Source organism: Oncorhynchus mykiss, chromosome 9 (assembly GCF_057628025.1).
Source record: "Oncorhynchus mykiss isolate SJ-2025 chromosome 9, ASM5762802v1, whole genome shotgun sequence".
Lineage (NCBI taxonomy): Eukaryota > Metazoa > Chordata > Actinopteri > Salmoniformes > Salmonidae > Oncorhynchus > Oncorhynchus mykiss.
Genome location: NC_143030.1, coordinates 18877996 through 18893705, shown reverse-complemented (window position 1 = coordinate 18893705; position 15710 = coordinate 18877996). Strand labels below are relative to the sequence as shown.

Here is a 15710-nt window from a genome sequence, read left to right as displayed (position 1 = left end):
AGGAGAAAGGGAAGGAGGGATGAGCTTGGGCACGAGGGCAAGAGGTATCAGAACAGATATAGGAGAAAGGCAGGATGTAAGAGGTCTAGGAGGCAGGGAGTGGTAGAAGCTAGGAGGTAGGAGGTAGGGATTCGGATGGGGACAGTCAGAGGGGCCTGGTGTTAATACAGCATGTGGCTATTGGAGAGAGAGAGAAAGGCTGTGGAGGAACAGGACAGCGTGGAGCTCTGTACATACACTCGCCATATAGAAAAGTAGTCATATACATCCATGTACAATGTTACCATACAGTTTCCATACAGAAAACTAGGTTATTGTTACCATACAGTTTCCATACTGAAAACTAAGTCAGTGTTACCATACAGTTTCCCTCTAGAAAAGTAATTCATTGTTCTCTTAGACCGAAGTGAGGCAATCTGATGTTCATCACGTGTAGGATCAGTGGGGTCATGGGAGGAGTCACGGGGGAAGTCGCGGAGGGGACCGCTGAGCCTTTCACAGGGTCACAGAAAGTGTTAGAAAGATTGTCAGCAGGTGCCCTGCGTAATAGAGCTAGGCTTCTCTTAGAGAGATTAACTAGCTCTCACTTGTACAACTACAGCTTACAACAAAGTCCTGAGTAAAGGGTCTGAATACTTATGTAAATGTAATATTTTGGTTATTTATTTTTAATCAATTAGCAAACATTTCTAAAAACCTGGTTTTGCTTTGTCATTATGGGGTATTGTGTGTAGATTGATGAAAAAACAAAAGTATGTAACGTAAAAAAAAGGTGGAAAAAGTCAAGAGGTCTGAATACTTTCCTAAGGCACTGTTAACACAGCCCCAGATGAGCAATGCCCTGAGTTAGCCCAAACAGTTGTCTTAACACCTAATCCAACCCGGCCCAGACCTGTCCTGTCTTCAGCTTGTGTAGTAGTGGACACAGGCCTACCCTGTAGCAGTCCAGCTATCCTGCATGTTGCACTCTTGGTCTATCCTCGATACTTCCGGGCGCCGACAGAGATGACCGCCTCGCTTCGTGTTCCTAGGAAACGATGCAGTATTTTGTTCTTTTTTACGTGTTGTTTCTTACATTGGTACCCCAGGTATAAGGTAGTAGTTTTGGAATTGTTAGGTTAGATTACTCGTTGGTTATTACTGCATTGTCGGAACTAGAAGCACAAGCATTTCACTACACTCGCATTAACATCTGCTAACCATGTGTATGTGACCAATACATTTGATTTAATTTCCTCTGCTATCCTACATCTGTTTTGCCCTGCCCAGCCCTGCTCTGCCTAGCCCTGCCCAGCCCTGCTCTGCCTAGCCCTGCTCTGCCTAGCCCTGCCCAGCCCTGCTCTGCCTAGCCCTGCCCAGCCCTGCTCTGCCTAGCCCTGCCCCGCCCTGCTCTGCCTAGCCCTGCCCAGCCCTGTTCTGCCTAGCCCTGCCCAGCCCTGCTCTGCCTAGCCCTGCCCCGCCCTCTTGGCACATCTATAGCCTATTATTTTGGGGTGTTGCTATAGGCCTTAATGTGCTAACAGTAGGTATCTAAATAATATGTGTGAAATGCTTGAAAGTGTATGTGATGTAAACAGAGAGGTCTACTTTCTTGGGGACCTGAATATTGACTGGTTTTCATCAAGCTGTTCGCTCAAGAGGAAGCTTCTTACTGTAACCAGTGCCTGTAATCTGGTTTAGGTTATTAATCAACCTACCAGGGTGTTTACAAACACTACAGGAACAAGATCATCCACATGTATCGATCACATCTTTACTAATACTGTAGAACTTTGTTCTAAAGCTGTATCCGTACCCATTGGCTGCAGCGATCACAGTATAGTGGCTATATCCAGGAAAGACAAAGTTCCAACAGCTGGGCCTAAAATAGTGTATAAGAGATCATACAAAATACTTTGCTGTGACTCTTATATGGATGATGTTTAAAATATTTGTTGGTCTGATGTGATTAGTAAGGAGCATCCAGACGGTGCACTTGATGAATTTATGAAATTGCTTCTTCCAATTATTGATAAACATGCACCTGTTAAGAAACAGACTGTTAGACCTGTTACGGCGCCATGGATTGATGAGGAATTGAAAAACTCTATGGTTGAAAGAGATGGGGCAAAAGGAGTGGCTAATAAGTCTGGCTGCACATCTGACTGGCTGACTTACTGCACATCTGACTGGCTGACTTACTGCACATCTGACTGGCTGACTTACTGTACATCTGACTGGCTGACTTACTGTACATCTGACTGGCTGACTTATTGCAAATTGAGACATGATGTGACTAAACTCAACAAAAAGAAGAATAAACTTTATTATGAAGCCAAAATCAATGACAAGGGATGATGGAAAACAAGTTTGGAGTACTTTAAATTAAATTATGGGCAGAATGACCAATTCAACTCCATCTTATTCATCACAAAACCGTTTGATGTTGCCAATTATTTTAATGATTATTTCATTGGCAAAATTGGCAAAGAAATGCCCACGACAAACAGTGAGCAATTATATTAATGTATAAAAAAATGAATAATGAAAGAAAAGCAGGGCAATTTTGAATTTTGTAAACTTAGTGTGGGAGAAGTGGAAAATGATTGTTAACTATCAATAATGACAAACCTCCTGGCATTGACAACTTAGATGGAAAGCTAATGAGGATGATAGCTGACTCTATAGCCACTCCTATCTGTCATATTTTTTAACCTGAGCCTAGAGGAAAGTCTTTGTCCTCAGGCCTGGAGGGAAGCCAAAGTAATTCCCCTACCCAAGAGTGGTAAAGCGGACTTTACTGGTTCTAACAAGAGACCTATAAATAAGCTTGCTGCCAACTCTTAGCAAACTGTTGGAAAAAATTGTGTTTGACCAATTACAATGCTATTTCTTTGCTTATAGAGAAGGGCACTCAACATGTACACGTGATGATTGGTTGAAATAAATTGATAATAAGAAGATTGTGGGAGCTGTACTGTTAACTTTCAGTGCAGCCTTTGATATTAGTGACCATAACCTGTTGTTGAAAAAACTTAAGTGCTATGGCTTTTCAACCTCTGCCATATCGTGGATTCAGAGCTATCTATCTAATAGAACTCAAAGGGTTTCCTTTAATGGAAGTGTCTCTAATGTCAAACATGTAAAGTGTGGTGTACCGCAGGGCAGCTCTCTAGGCCCTCTACTCTTTTCTATTTTTACCAATGACCTGTCACTGGCATTAAACAAAGTATGTGTGTCCATGTATGCTGATGATTCAACCATATACGCATCAGCAACCACAGCTAATGAAGTCAGTGAAACCCTTAACAAAGAGAGTTGCAGTCTGTTTTGGAATGGGTGGCCAGTAATAAACTGGTCCTGAACATCTCTAAAACTAAGAGCATTGTATTTGGTGCAAATCATTCCTTAAGTGCTAGACCTCAGCTGAATCTGGCAATGAATGGTGTGGCTGTTGAACAAGTTGAGGAGACTAAATTACTTGGCGTTACACATTAGATTGTAAACTGTCATGGTCAAAACATATAGATTCAATGGTTGCAAAGATGGGGAGAGGTCTAGCAGTAATAGTGATGCTCTGCTTTTTTGACACCACACTCCAAAAAGCAAGTTCTGTTTTGTTTAATCTTGATTATTGTTCAGTTGTGTGGTCCAGTGCTGCAAGGAAAGACCTAGTTAACCTGTAGCTGGCCCGGAACAGAGCGGGACATTTTGCTCTTAATTGTAATCAGAGGGCTAATATATATACTACACATGCCAGTCTCTCTTGGCTATGAGTTGAGAGACTGACTGCATCACTTCTTCTTTTTATAAGAAACATTAATGTGTTGAAAATCCCAAATTGTTACACACAGCTCTGACACACACTTATCCCACCAGACATGCCACTAGGGGTCTTTTCATAGTCCCCAAATCCAGAACAAATTCAAGAAAACATACAGTATTATATAGAGCCCTTATTGCATGGAACTTCCTTCCATCTCATATTGCTCAAATAAACAGCAACCCTGGTTTATAAAAACAGATAAACCAACACCTCGAGGCACAACGCCTCTCCCCTATTTAACCTAGATCGTTTGTGTGTATGCATTGATGTGTAGGCTGCTTTTGCAACAGCGAATGGGGACCCTAATAAAATAACAACATACCAATACTCTGCTGTGTCCAGTCTTGCCCAGCCCTGCCCATCCCTGCCCTACCCAGCTCTGACACGGCCATGCCCTGCCCAGCCCTGCTCTGACCCGGCCATGCCCTAGCAGAAGCGGTGGGGAGGGTGATGGCTTGAGGGCAAATCCTGGTCATGCCTGCCCAGCTCTCTCTCATTATCTCTGCCCATCTCTGAACCCTGGATCCCATTAGGACGGATTTATTTCCAATAGTGTAGATGTATGGAGAGGGTAGAGATTTGCTCTCTTTCTCTTTTTATAATTTCCCCCATAGTAAAGTCCCCTGTAAACCTTAGGGTTTTTCCTCAAGCGGACGACTGTGAAATGAACGGCCCACCTCCTCCAGCTCCCTCTCACCTCAGCCCCTGGCTAAGCCGTGCCCCATCGAGGAAGCGCAGAGAGGTGATTACCTGAAGGTGTGTGGGTTTTCACCCAATTGGGAGGAATTAGAAACACACAGGAATCAGTCAGAGGCTTTGCTTGAAAAACCCTGATTTGGGAAGTGTTATTTTTAACTTAGGCTTGTATAGTATATACTGTATACATAAAGAGGATTAAGACAAGACTGAGACTGTGGATAGGGGCCCAGGTCTTTACTACTCTAAGTCTAAGATGTGGCGTCAGTATCCTTCTCAGCTGGGGAGGATCCCTCCCCAATCTTATTATACACATACTAATGGTCTGCTGAGACCATGGTGCCCTGAAAGGGACTCAACTAACCAACAGTTCTATCCAGGGTTGGGGACAATTCCCTGAAATTGTCCATTTAGAATGTAAACCAAATTCCACTTCCAATTCCAAATGTTTCTACATTGAAAAGCATTGGTTTCTGTTCTGTGGTTGAGCGGCGGTCGCGTGCTTTACAGACATATGAGCTCTCTATGACTGCTGTGTGTGATGTGAATGCAGCAGCTCACGGCAGCGTTGTGTGTGCCCTGTCCTTGCCACACTGCTGCTAGTCATATAGGTTAGGTACTCATCATGGATGTGTTTCAAATGGCACAATATTCACTCTATAGTGCATGGGCCTGGGTCAAGAGTACCCTGCCTGCCCAGCCCTGCCCTTCCCAGCCCAGCCATGCTCTTCCCAGCCCTGCCCAGCCCTACCCTGGGCTCCCAGTGGTCTAAGGCGCTGCATCTCAGTGCTAGAGGTGTCACTACAGACACCCTGGTTCAAATCCGGGCTGGACAGTTGGCCCAGCGTCGTCTGGGTTTGGCCGGTGGACAGTTGGCCCAGCGTCGTTTGGCCGGTGTAGGCCGTCAATGTAACTGGAACTCACTCTACCAATCCACCAATCCCCTCTTTAGCTTAATTAGATGGCTGTGTTCTCCAGATAAAGAGTGGATGAGTTGACGCTGGTAGCGTGTACACTATGTGGTCTGTGACGGTCCTATACATGTATATTGTATATATATATACATGTATATATGTACATTATGAGCATGTGAGTGTGGACGTGTAGGCTGCGTGTTAGTGTGAACACTACACTACATGATCTGTGCCAAGAGATGTGTTTGTCTCATGGTGAATGTATAGAGTGGTTGAGAGAGAAGAATACGAAGGAGAATCTGACAGAGGGTTTATTCTCGATATGAAAATGCAGCGATCGCATTCTTCCAATCAGCTCACATCAATGGGTCATGTGTGGTGATTGCCTTGCCCGGATCGAATGCCATGACACACACACAAATGTACACATGCACACACTCACACCCGAGAGGTGAGGAAAAGAGCAGTAAGTTAGTGAAGATTGTATACATTTTTCATGGGTATGATTTCTCTGTGTGTGCAAACGCATCTGATCTCCCCTGACCCTCATCACCCTGTGTGTGTGTGTGAGCAAACACATCTGATCTCCCCTGACCCCCATTAGCCTGTGTGTGTGTGAGCAAACACATCTGATCTCCCCTGACCCTCATCACCCTGTGTGTGTGTGAGCAAACACATCTGATCTCCCCTGACCCCCATTAGCCTGTGTGTGTGTGAGCAAACGGATCTGATCTCCCCTGACCCCCATTACCCTGTGTGTGTGTGAGCAAAGACATCTGATCCCCCCTGACCCCCATTACCCTGGGTGTGTGTGAGAAAACACATCTGATCTCCCCTGACCCCCATTAGCCTGTGTGTGTGTGAGCAAACGGATCTGATCTCCCCTGACCCCCATTACCCTGTGTGTGTGTGAGCAAAGACATCTGATCCCCCCTGACCCCCATTACCCTGGGTGTGTGTGAGCAAACGCATCTGATCTCCCCTGACCCCCATTAGCCTGTGTGTGTGTGAGCAAACGGATCTGATCTCCCCTGACCCCCATTACCCTGTGTGTGTGTGTGAGCAAAGACATCTGATCCCCCCTGACCCCCATTACCCTGGGTGTGTGTGAGCAAACACATCTGATCTCCCCTGACCCCCAGTACCCTGTGTGTGTGAGCAAAGACATCTGATCTCCCCTGACCCCCATTACCCTGTGTGTGCGTGTAGCCCTCCTCAAACCACACGCTATACATTAAAGCACCTGTGCATCAATTAAACATCCAGAAACAAGCACAGTCAGAATTCAGTGAGCTTTTCACATTGTGTGCTGTTGTGTGCTGCTGTGTGCTGTGTAGAGAAGCTCACTGTGCAGGCCTACAGTCCAGTACAGTGCAGTACACTACAGTACAATACAGTGCAGCACAGTGCAGTGCAGTATAGTGCAGTACACTACAGTACAGTACAGTGCAGAATAATGCAGTACAGTGCAGAACAGTGCAGTACAGTATACTACAGTACAGTACAGTGCAGTACAGTACAGTGCAGTACAGTACAGTGTAGTACAGTACAATGCAGTACAGTGCAGAACAGTGCAGTATAGTACAATGCAGAACAGTGCAGTACAGTACACTATAGTACAGTGCAGTACACTACAGTACAGTGCAGAACAGTGCAGTTCAGTACAGTGCATAACACTACACTACAGTGCAGAACAGTGCAGTACAGTACAGTACACTACAGTGCTGTACAGTACAGTACAGTGCAGTACAGTGTAGTACACTACAGTACAGTGCAGAACAGTGCAGTACACTACAGTACCATGCAGTATACTACAGTGCAGTGCAGTACAGAGCAGAACAGTGCAGTAAAGTGCAGAACAGTACAGTGCAGTCTAGTACACTACAGTACACTGCAGTACAGAGCAGTGAAGTGCAGTACACTGTGGTACACTGCAGTACAGTAGAATACCATGCAGTGCAGTACAGTACAGTGCAGAACAGTGCAGTATAGTACAATGCAGAACAGTGCAGTACAGTACAGTACAGTACACTATAGTACAGTACAGTACAGTGCAGAACAGTGCAGTTCAGTACAGTGCATAACACTACACTACAGTGCAGAACAGTGCAGTACAGTACAGTACACTACAGTGCTGTACAGTACAGTGCAGTGCAGTACAGTGTAGTACACTACACTACAGTACAGTGCAGTGCAGTACAGAGCAGAACCGTGCAGTAAAGTGCAGAACAGTACAGTGCAGGCTAGTACACTACAGTACACTGCAGTACAGAGCAGTGAAGTGCAGTACACTGTGGTACACTGCAGTACAGTAGAATACCATGCAGTGCAGTACAGTACAGTGCAGTAAAGTCCAGTGCAGTACAGTAAAGTACAGTGACAGCAGAACAGTGCCGTACAGTGCAGTGCAGTACACTGCAGAACAGTACAGTACTGTGCAATACAGTGCATAATAGTGCAGTGAGAGATGAGAACTTGCTTTGCCCTTTCTTTGTCTCTCAGTTGAAACCGGTTTAGGCAACACCAGCATCCTAGATACCATTGAAACCTATCCCTGTGGTTATAGCTTTTACTTACTTGGGCCAGCGTATTAGATACTTTAGTCTCTGTTGTCATTGGTGGCACCAGAATCGATTCCACTCTCACACCCACTGACTGACGAGGTCCCCATTCCACTCCCATCTCATTCTAATCCCTCCCCCTTGTCTGCGTCAACCTATAGGGGCAATCAAATATAATTTCATCTCTGAGAAGTTAATTTATTATTCACTTTACATGTACATACTGTATTCTCCACATAGCCCATCCTATATAACTACTGCCGTACATACTGTATTCTCCACATAGCCCATCCTATATAACGACTGCCGTACATACTGTATTCTCCACATAGCCCATCCTATATAACGACTGCCGTACATACTGTATTCTCCACATAGCCCATCCTATATAACTACTGCCGTACATACTGTATTCTCCACATAGCCCATCCTATATAACTACTGCCGTACATACTGTATTCTCCACATAGCCCATCCTATATAACTACTGCCGTACATACTGTATTCTCCACATAGCCCATCCTATATAACTACTGCCGTACATACTGTATTCTCCACATAGCCCATCCTATATAACTACTGCCGTACATACTGTATTCTCCACATAGCCCATCCTATATAACTACTGCCGTACATACTGTATTCTCCACATAGCCCATCCTATATAACTACTGCCGTACATACTGTATTCTCCACATAGCCCATCCTATATAACTACTGCCGTACATACTGTATTCTCCACATAGCCCATCCTATATAACTACTGCCGTACATACTGTATTCTCCACATAGCCCATCCTATATAACTACTGCCGTACATACTGTATTCTCCACATAGCCCATCCTATATGACTACTGCCGTACATACTGTATTCTCCACATAGCCCATCCTATATAACTACTGCCGTACATACTGTATTCTCCACATAGCCCATCCTATATAACTACTGCCGTACATACTGTATTCTCCACATAGCCCATCCTATATGACTACTGCCGTACATACTGTATTCTCCACATAGCCCATCCTATATGACTACTGCCGTACATACTGTATTCTCCACATAGCCCATCCTATATAACTACTGCCGTACATACTGTATTTTCCACATAGCCCATCCTATATAACTACTGCTGTACATACTGTATTCTCCACATAGCTCATCCTATATGACTACTGCCGTACATACTGTATTCTCCACATAGCCCATCCTATATGACTACTGCCGTACATACTGTATTCTCCACATAGCCCATCCTATATAACTACTGCCGTACATACTGTATTCTCCACATAGCCCATCCTATATAACTACTGCCGTACATACTGTATTCTCCACATAGCTCATCCTATATGACTACTGCCGTACATACTGTATTCTCCACATAGCCCATCCTATATAACTACTGCCGTACATACTGTATTCTCCACATAGCCCATCCTATATAACTACTGCCGTACATACTGTATTCTCCACATAGCTCATCCTATATGACTACTGCCGTACATACTGTATTCTCCACATAGCCCATCCTATATAACTACTGCCGTACATACTGTATTCTCCACATAGCCCATCCTATATAACTACTGCCGTACATACTGTATTCTCCACATAGCCCATCCTATATAACTACTGCCGTACATACTGTATTTTCCACATAGCCCATCCTATATAACTACTGCCGTACATACTGTATTCTCCACATACAGTGGGGAGAACAAGTATTTGATACACTGACGATTTTGCAGGTTTTCCTATTTACAAAGCATGTAGAAGTCTGTAATTGTTATCATAGGTACACTTCAACTGTGAGAGACGGAATCTAAAACAAAAATCTAGAAAATCACATTGTATGATTTTTAAGTAATTAATTAGCATTTTATTGCATGACATAAGTATTTGATACATCAGAAAAGCAGAACTTAATATTTGGTACAGAAACCTTTGTTTGCAATTACAGAGATCATACGTTTCCTGTAGTTCTTGACCAGGTTTGCACACACTGCAGCAGGGATTTTGGCCCACTCCTCCATACAGACCTTCTCCAGATCCTTCAGGTTTCGGGGCTGTCGCTGGGCAATACGGACTTTCAGCTCCCTCCAAAGATTTTCTATTGGGTTCAGGTCTGGAGACTGGCTAGGCCACTCCAGGACCTTGAGATGCTTCTTACGGAGCCACTCCTTAGTTGCCCTGGCTGTGTGTTTCGGGTCGTTGTCATGCTGGAAGACCCAGCCACGACCCATCTTCAATGCTCTTACTGAGGGAAGGAGGTTGTTGGCCAAGATCTCGCGATACGTGGCCCCATCCATCCTCCCCTCAATACAGTGCAGTCGTCCTGTCCCCTTTGCAGAAAAGCATCCCCAAAGAATGATGATTCCACCTCCATGCTTCACGGTTGGGATGATGTTCTTGGGGTTGTACTCATCCTTCTTCTTCCTCCAAACATAGCGAGTGGAGTTTAGACCAAAAAGCTCTATTTTTGTCTCATCAGATCACACGACCTCCCATTCCCCCTCTGGATCATCCACATGGTCATTGGCAAACTTCAGACAGGCCTGGACATGCGATGGCTTGAGCAGGGGGACCTTGCGTGCGCTGCAGGATTTTAATCCATGACGGCGTAGTGTGTTACTAATGGTTTTCTTTGAGACTGTGGTCCCAGCTCTCTTCAGGTCATTGACCAGGTCCTGCCGTGTAGTTCTGGGCTGATCCCTCACCTTCCTCATGATCATTGATGCCCCACGAGGTGGGGATCTTGCATGGAGCCCCAGATCGAGGGTGATTGACCGTCATCTTGAACTTCTTCCAATTTCTAATAATTGCACCAACAGTTGTTGCCTTCTCACAAAGCTGCTTGCCTATTGTCCTGTAGCCCATCCCAGCCCTGTGCAGGTCTACAATTTTATCCCTGATGTCCTTACACAGCTCTCTGGTCTTGGCCATTGTGGAGAGGTTGGAGTCTGTTTGATTGAGTGTGTGGACAGGTGTCTTTTATACAGGTAACGAGTTCAAACAGGTGCAGTTAATACAGGTAATGAGAGGAGAACAGGAGGGATTCTTAAAGAAAAACTAACATGTCTGTGAGAGCCGGAGTTCTTACTGGTTGGTAGGTGATCAAATACTTATGTCATGCAATAAAATGCAAATTAATTACTTAAAAATCATACAATGTGATTATCTGGATTTTTGTTTTAGATTCCATCTCTCACAGTTGAAGTGTACCTATGATAAAAATTACAGACCTCTACATGCTTTGTAAGTAGGAAAACCTGCAAAACCGGCAGTGTATCCAAATACTTGTTCTCCCCACTGTAGCTTATGCTTTATAACTACTGCCGTACATACTGTATTCTCCACATAGCTCATCCTATATAACGACTGCTGTACATACTTTATTCTCCACATAGCTCATCCTATATAACGACTGCTGTACATACTGTATTCTCCACATAGCTCATCCTATATAACGACTGCTGTACATACTGTATTCTCCACATAGCTCATCCTATATAACTACTGCTGCACATACTGTATTCTCCACATAGCTCATCCTATATAACGACTGCTGTACATACTGTATTCTCCACATAGCTCATCCTATATAACGACTGCTGTACATACTGTATTCTCCACATAGCTCATCCTATATAACGACTGCTGCACATACTGTATTCTCCACATAGCTCATCCTATATAACGACTGCTGTACATACTGTATTCTCCACATAGCTCATCCTATATAACGACTGCTGTACATACTGTATTCTCCACATAGCTCATCCTATATAACGACTGCTGCACATGCTTTTTTCTCCACATAGCTCATCCTATATAATGACTGCTGCACATACTGTATTCTCCACATAGCTCATCCTATATAACGACTGCTGTACATACTTTATTCTCCACATAGCTCATCCTATATAACGACTGCTGTACATACTGTATTCTCCACATAGCTCATCCTATATAACGACTGCTGCACATACTGTATTCTCCACATAGCTCATCCTATATAACGACTGCTGTACATACTGTATTCTCCACATAGCTCATCCTATATAACGACTGCTGTACATACTTTATTCTCCACATAGCTCATCCTATATAACGACTGCTGTACATACTGTATTCTCCACATAGCTCATCCTATATAACGACTGCTGTACATACTGTATTCTCCACATAGCTCATCCTATATAACTACTGCTGTACATACTGTATTCTCCACATAGCTCATCCTATATAACGACTGCTGTACATACTGTATTCTCCACATAGCTCATCCTATATAACGACTGCTGTACATACTTTATTCTCCACATAGCTCATCCTATATGACTACTGCCGTACATACTGTATTCTCCACATAGCCCATCCTATATAACTACTGCCGTACATACTGTATTCTCCACATAGCCCATCCTATATAACTACTGCCGTACATACTGTATTCTCCACATAGCCCATCCTATATAACTACTGCTGTACATACTGTATTCTCCACATAGCCCATCCTATATGACTACTGCCGTACATACTGTATTCTCCACATAGCTCATCCTATATAACTACTGCTGTACATACTGTATTCTCCACATAGCTCATCCTATATAACGACTGCTGTACATACTGTATTCTCCACATAGCTCATCCTATATAACGACTGCTGTACATACTGTATTCTCCACATAGCTCATCCTATATAACGACTGCTGTACATACTGTATTCTCCACATAGCTCAACCTATATAACAACTGCTGCACATACTGTATTCTCCACATAGCTCATCCTATATAATGACTGCTGCACATGCTTTTTTCCTACTTATATATTGTCTATACTGTCTGTGCGCACCACATATTTATATTCTGTACTCTGACATTACTCATTCTGATATTTTTTTATTTCTTTTTTTTTTCAAAGTATTTTTTCTCCAGGAATTATTTGTGTATTAGTATTGTACTGTTAGACATTTACTGGACTGCTGGAGCTGGAAACACAAGCATTTTGCTTTAACATCTGCTAAACGTTGATTTGATTTGAGTGTAGAGAGATGAGGGTAAAAAACAACCAATCATGGTTGAACCCAGTGGGAAATACAACAGTGTTGATCCAATGAGGTGTACTGGGGGCTGTCTCTGTATGTATACTGCTTGTGTCTGTGCGTGCATGGATGGCCAGGCACTTAGCTAGGTATCACGTGTCACCAACTTGTGGAAATATCATATAATATCATATACTTTACTGTAGCCTCCACTGAAAGAATATAGTTACGTATTGTAACTCTCAACTTGGAGATGCCTTCTTGACAATGACTTGCTGAATTAAATAAAGGTTTCATTTCCATAAAAGTTTCATGCAACAGAATTAACCGGAATCCAATGATGGCTAAGATGATTGTTGAGACAGAATCTGTGTTTGTGTGGTTTGAACTAGACATAAGTAAGAGTTATTATTTCTCCTATTGTCTGCTGATTTAGTGAACCGTTCAATGAATAAAGCCATGTTTTAACTCTTTAGTCTGTCTCACTTCTTCTGTCTTTATAGGTTAAAGTGTGGTTCCAGAACCGCCGCACCAAGCAGAAGAAGGACACGACCAAGGACTCTGACAAGCACTCCTCCTCCACCTCGGAGTCACTGGCCACCTGTAACATTTTGCGTCTCCTCGAACAGGGCCGCCTCCTCTCTGCCCCGCCCCCCAATCCCCCATTGGGCCACCACCCAGGAAATGGCTCCCTATTGGTCAGCTCCGGAGGAGGCTCCTCCTCGCCAGGCGTGAGTAGGAGCACGCCACCAGGAAATGGCATTCATGGCATGGGTGGAACTTTCGGGCTGTCATTGCCTTCCCTGGGAGGAACTTCACCTTCGCCACGTCTGGGCATGCCGCCACCGCACTCACTGTGCTTCTCAATGCCGCTGCTAGGGGGCGCTCATCATGAACTGGCGTCTGGGTACGGGTGCGGGTCCTCGGCGTTTGAGCCATACATGCGGCTGGACAGGATCTCCAAGGATGGAGATCTAAGTGGGAAGAAGAGAGTTTCCTAAAAAGCGGCCATTAAGGGGTTGGGATGACCCCCCCCCCCCCTGCCTCTGGTCTCCCACCTATCCACCCACCAACATTGCTGTCCATCATTGGTTGGCACATCAACATCATTGCTCAGCTACTGCCTGCCACGGTGGGGGGGTTACGGAACAGGACCTTGTGGTGTGACAGACAGGGGTGATGATGAAGCCCGTCACACACAAAAACGTTGCTTGTGAATTATTTGGGAGAAATGAAATGTGTGTGTGATTCATACGGAGAACAGACCTTTTTTTCTTAACGCTTCTCCTCCTTTGTTCACTTTGTCCAGTCAGTGTGTTTGTGTGATCGTTCTCTTCTTTCTTTCTTTCTTTCTTTCTTTCTTTCTTTCTTTCTTTCTTTCTTTCTTTCTTTCTTTCTTTCTTTCTTTCTTTCTTTCTTTCTTTCCCATAGTATGTTTTTTAAAAGCCTGACATTGTAGAAAACTGAGTCAGTGTAAGTGAATAAGCGTGATGTCGTCTGTAGATTACATTACAATACAAAGGAGTGCAACCAGTTACCCCTTTAGCATATTACATACCTTCCAGCAAAATTACCAGGTTTCCCATCATGTGGCAGTTTTCTGCCAGAGCGTTCCAAGTAAAATAATCATACTCGTTAGCAGTTTCTAATGTTAATTTGCACTGTATAGTGTCCAACACTGATTCCTGTAAATTCTGTATTTTGTTGGTTGTGTGTGTATTTAAAAAAAATGTGGACAAGTAATATGTGAACTAAAGCTAGTCCTAGGTCAAATCCATGCTATGAAGAAGAAAAAGCAGTTGAGAAAAGGTACTGGGGGTTACAGTATGGCCTTGCCAAAGTAACGGGTTAGCAATAGCGCCGTTATCCTGGCCCCTGCTCTGCGCTACGTCCTCACGTCGTCGTGTCGTCCAATCAACTGGAGGAAATCCAGGTCAACCTGAGGAGCTTGACCTCTGACCTCTAACCCCCTGACCTTTTATCCACTCCCATGAGATTAACTCTTGATGTGTAATTCACCGGTGACAGTATCACTCCGTATGCTTTACCATTGGCTACTGTAACGGTTTTCTTCGTGAGACGAAGGAGAGTCGGACCAAAATGCAGCGTGTCGATTGCGATTCATGTTTAATGAAAAAAACACACTAAACACAAACACTACAAAAACAATAAACGTAACGAAAACCTAAACAGCCTATCTGGTGAAAACACATAGACAGGAACAATCACCCACAAACACACAGTGAAACCCAGGCTACCTAAATATGGTTCCCAATCAGAGACAATGACAAACACCTGCCTCTGATTGAGAACCATATCAGGCCGAACATAGAACTAGACAAACTAGACATGTAACATAGAATGCCCACTCAGATCACACCCTGACCAATCAAAACATAGAAAATACAAAGTAAACTATGGTCAGGGCGTGACAGTACCCCCCCCCCAAGGTGCGGACTCCGGCCGCAAAACCTGAACCTATAGGGGAGGGTCTGGGTGGGCATCTGTCCGCGGTGGCGGCTCTGGCGCTGGACGTGGACCCCACTCCATGACAGTTTTAATCCCCCTCCTAAACGTCCCTAAATAGGTTACCCACCACAATGATAACATGGGACAGAGGGACAGCTCGGGACAGAGGTAACTCGGGACAGATGGGTAGCTCAGCCCTGAGAGGAAGCTCA

General features: G+C 44.2%; 1 protein-coding gene across 1 annotated transcript in view; it reads left to right on the top strand.

The window, feature by feature from the left end:
* LOC110531611 (ventral anterior homeobox 2-like) overlaps positions 1-15088 on the top strand; it is a 36238-nt gene extending 21150 nt beyond the window's left edge. The window contains exon 3 of the mRNA XM_021614900.3: positions 13533-15088. Coding sequence (XP_021470575.3) covers positions 13533-14030 — 498 coding nt within the window. The 3' untranslated portion in view covers positions 14031-15088. The remainder of the gene's footprint in view (positions 1-13532) is intronic.
* The last annotated feature ends 622 nt before the right edge of the window (positions 15089-15710 follow it).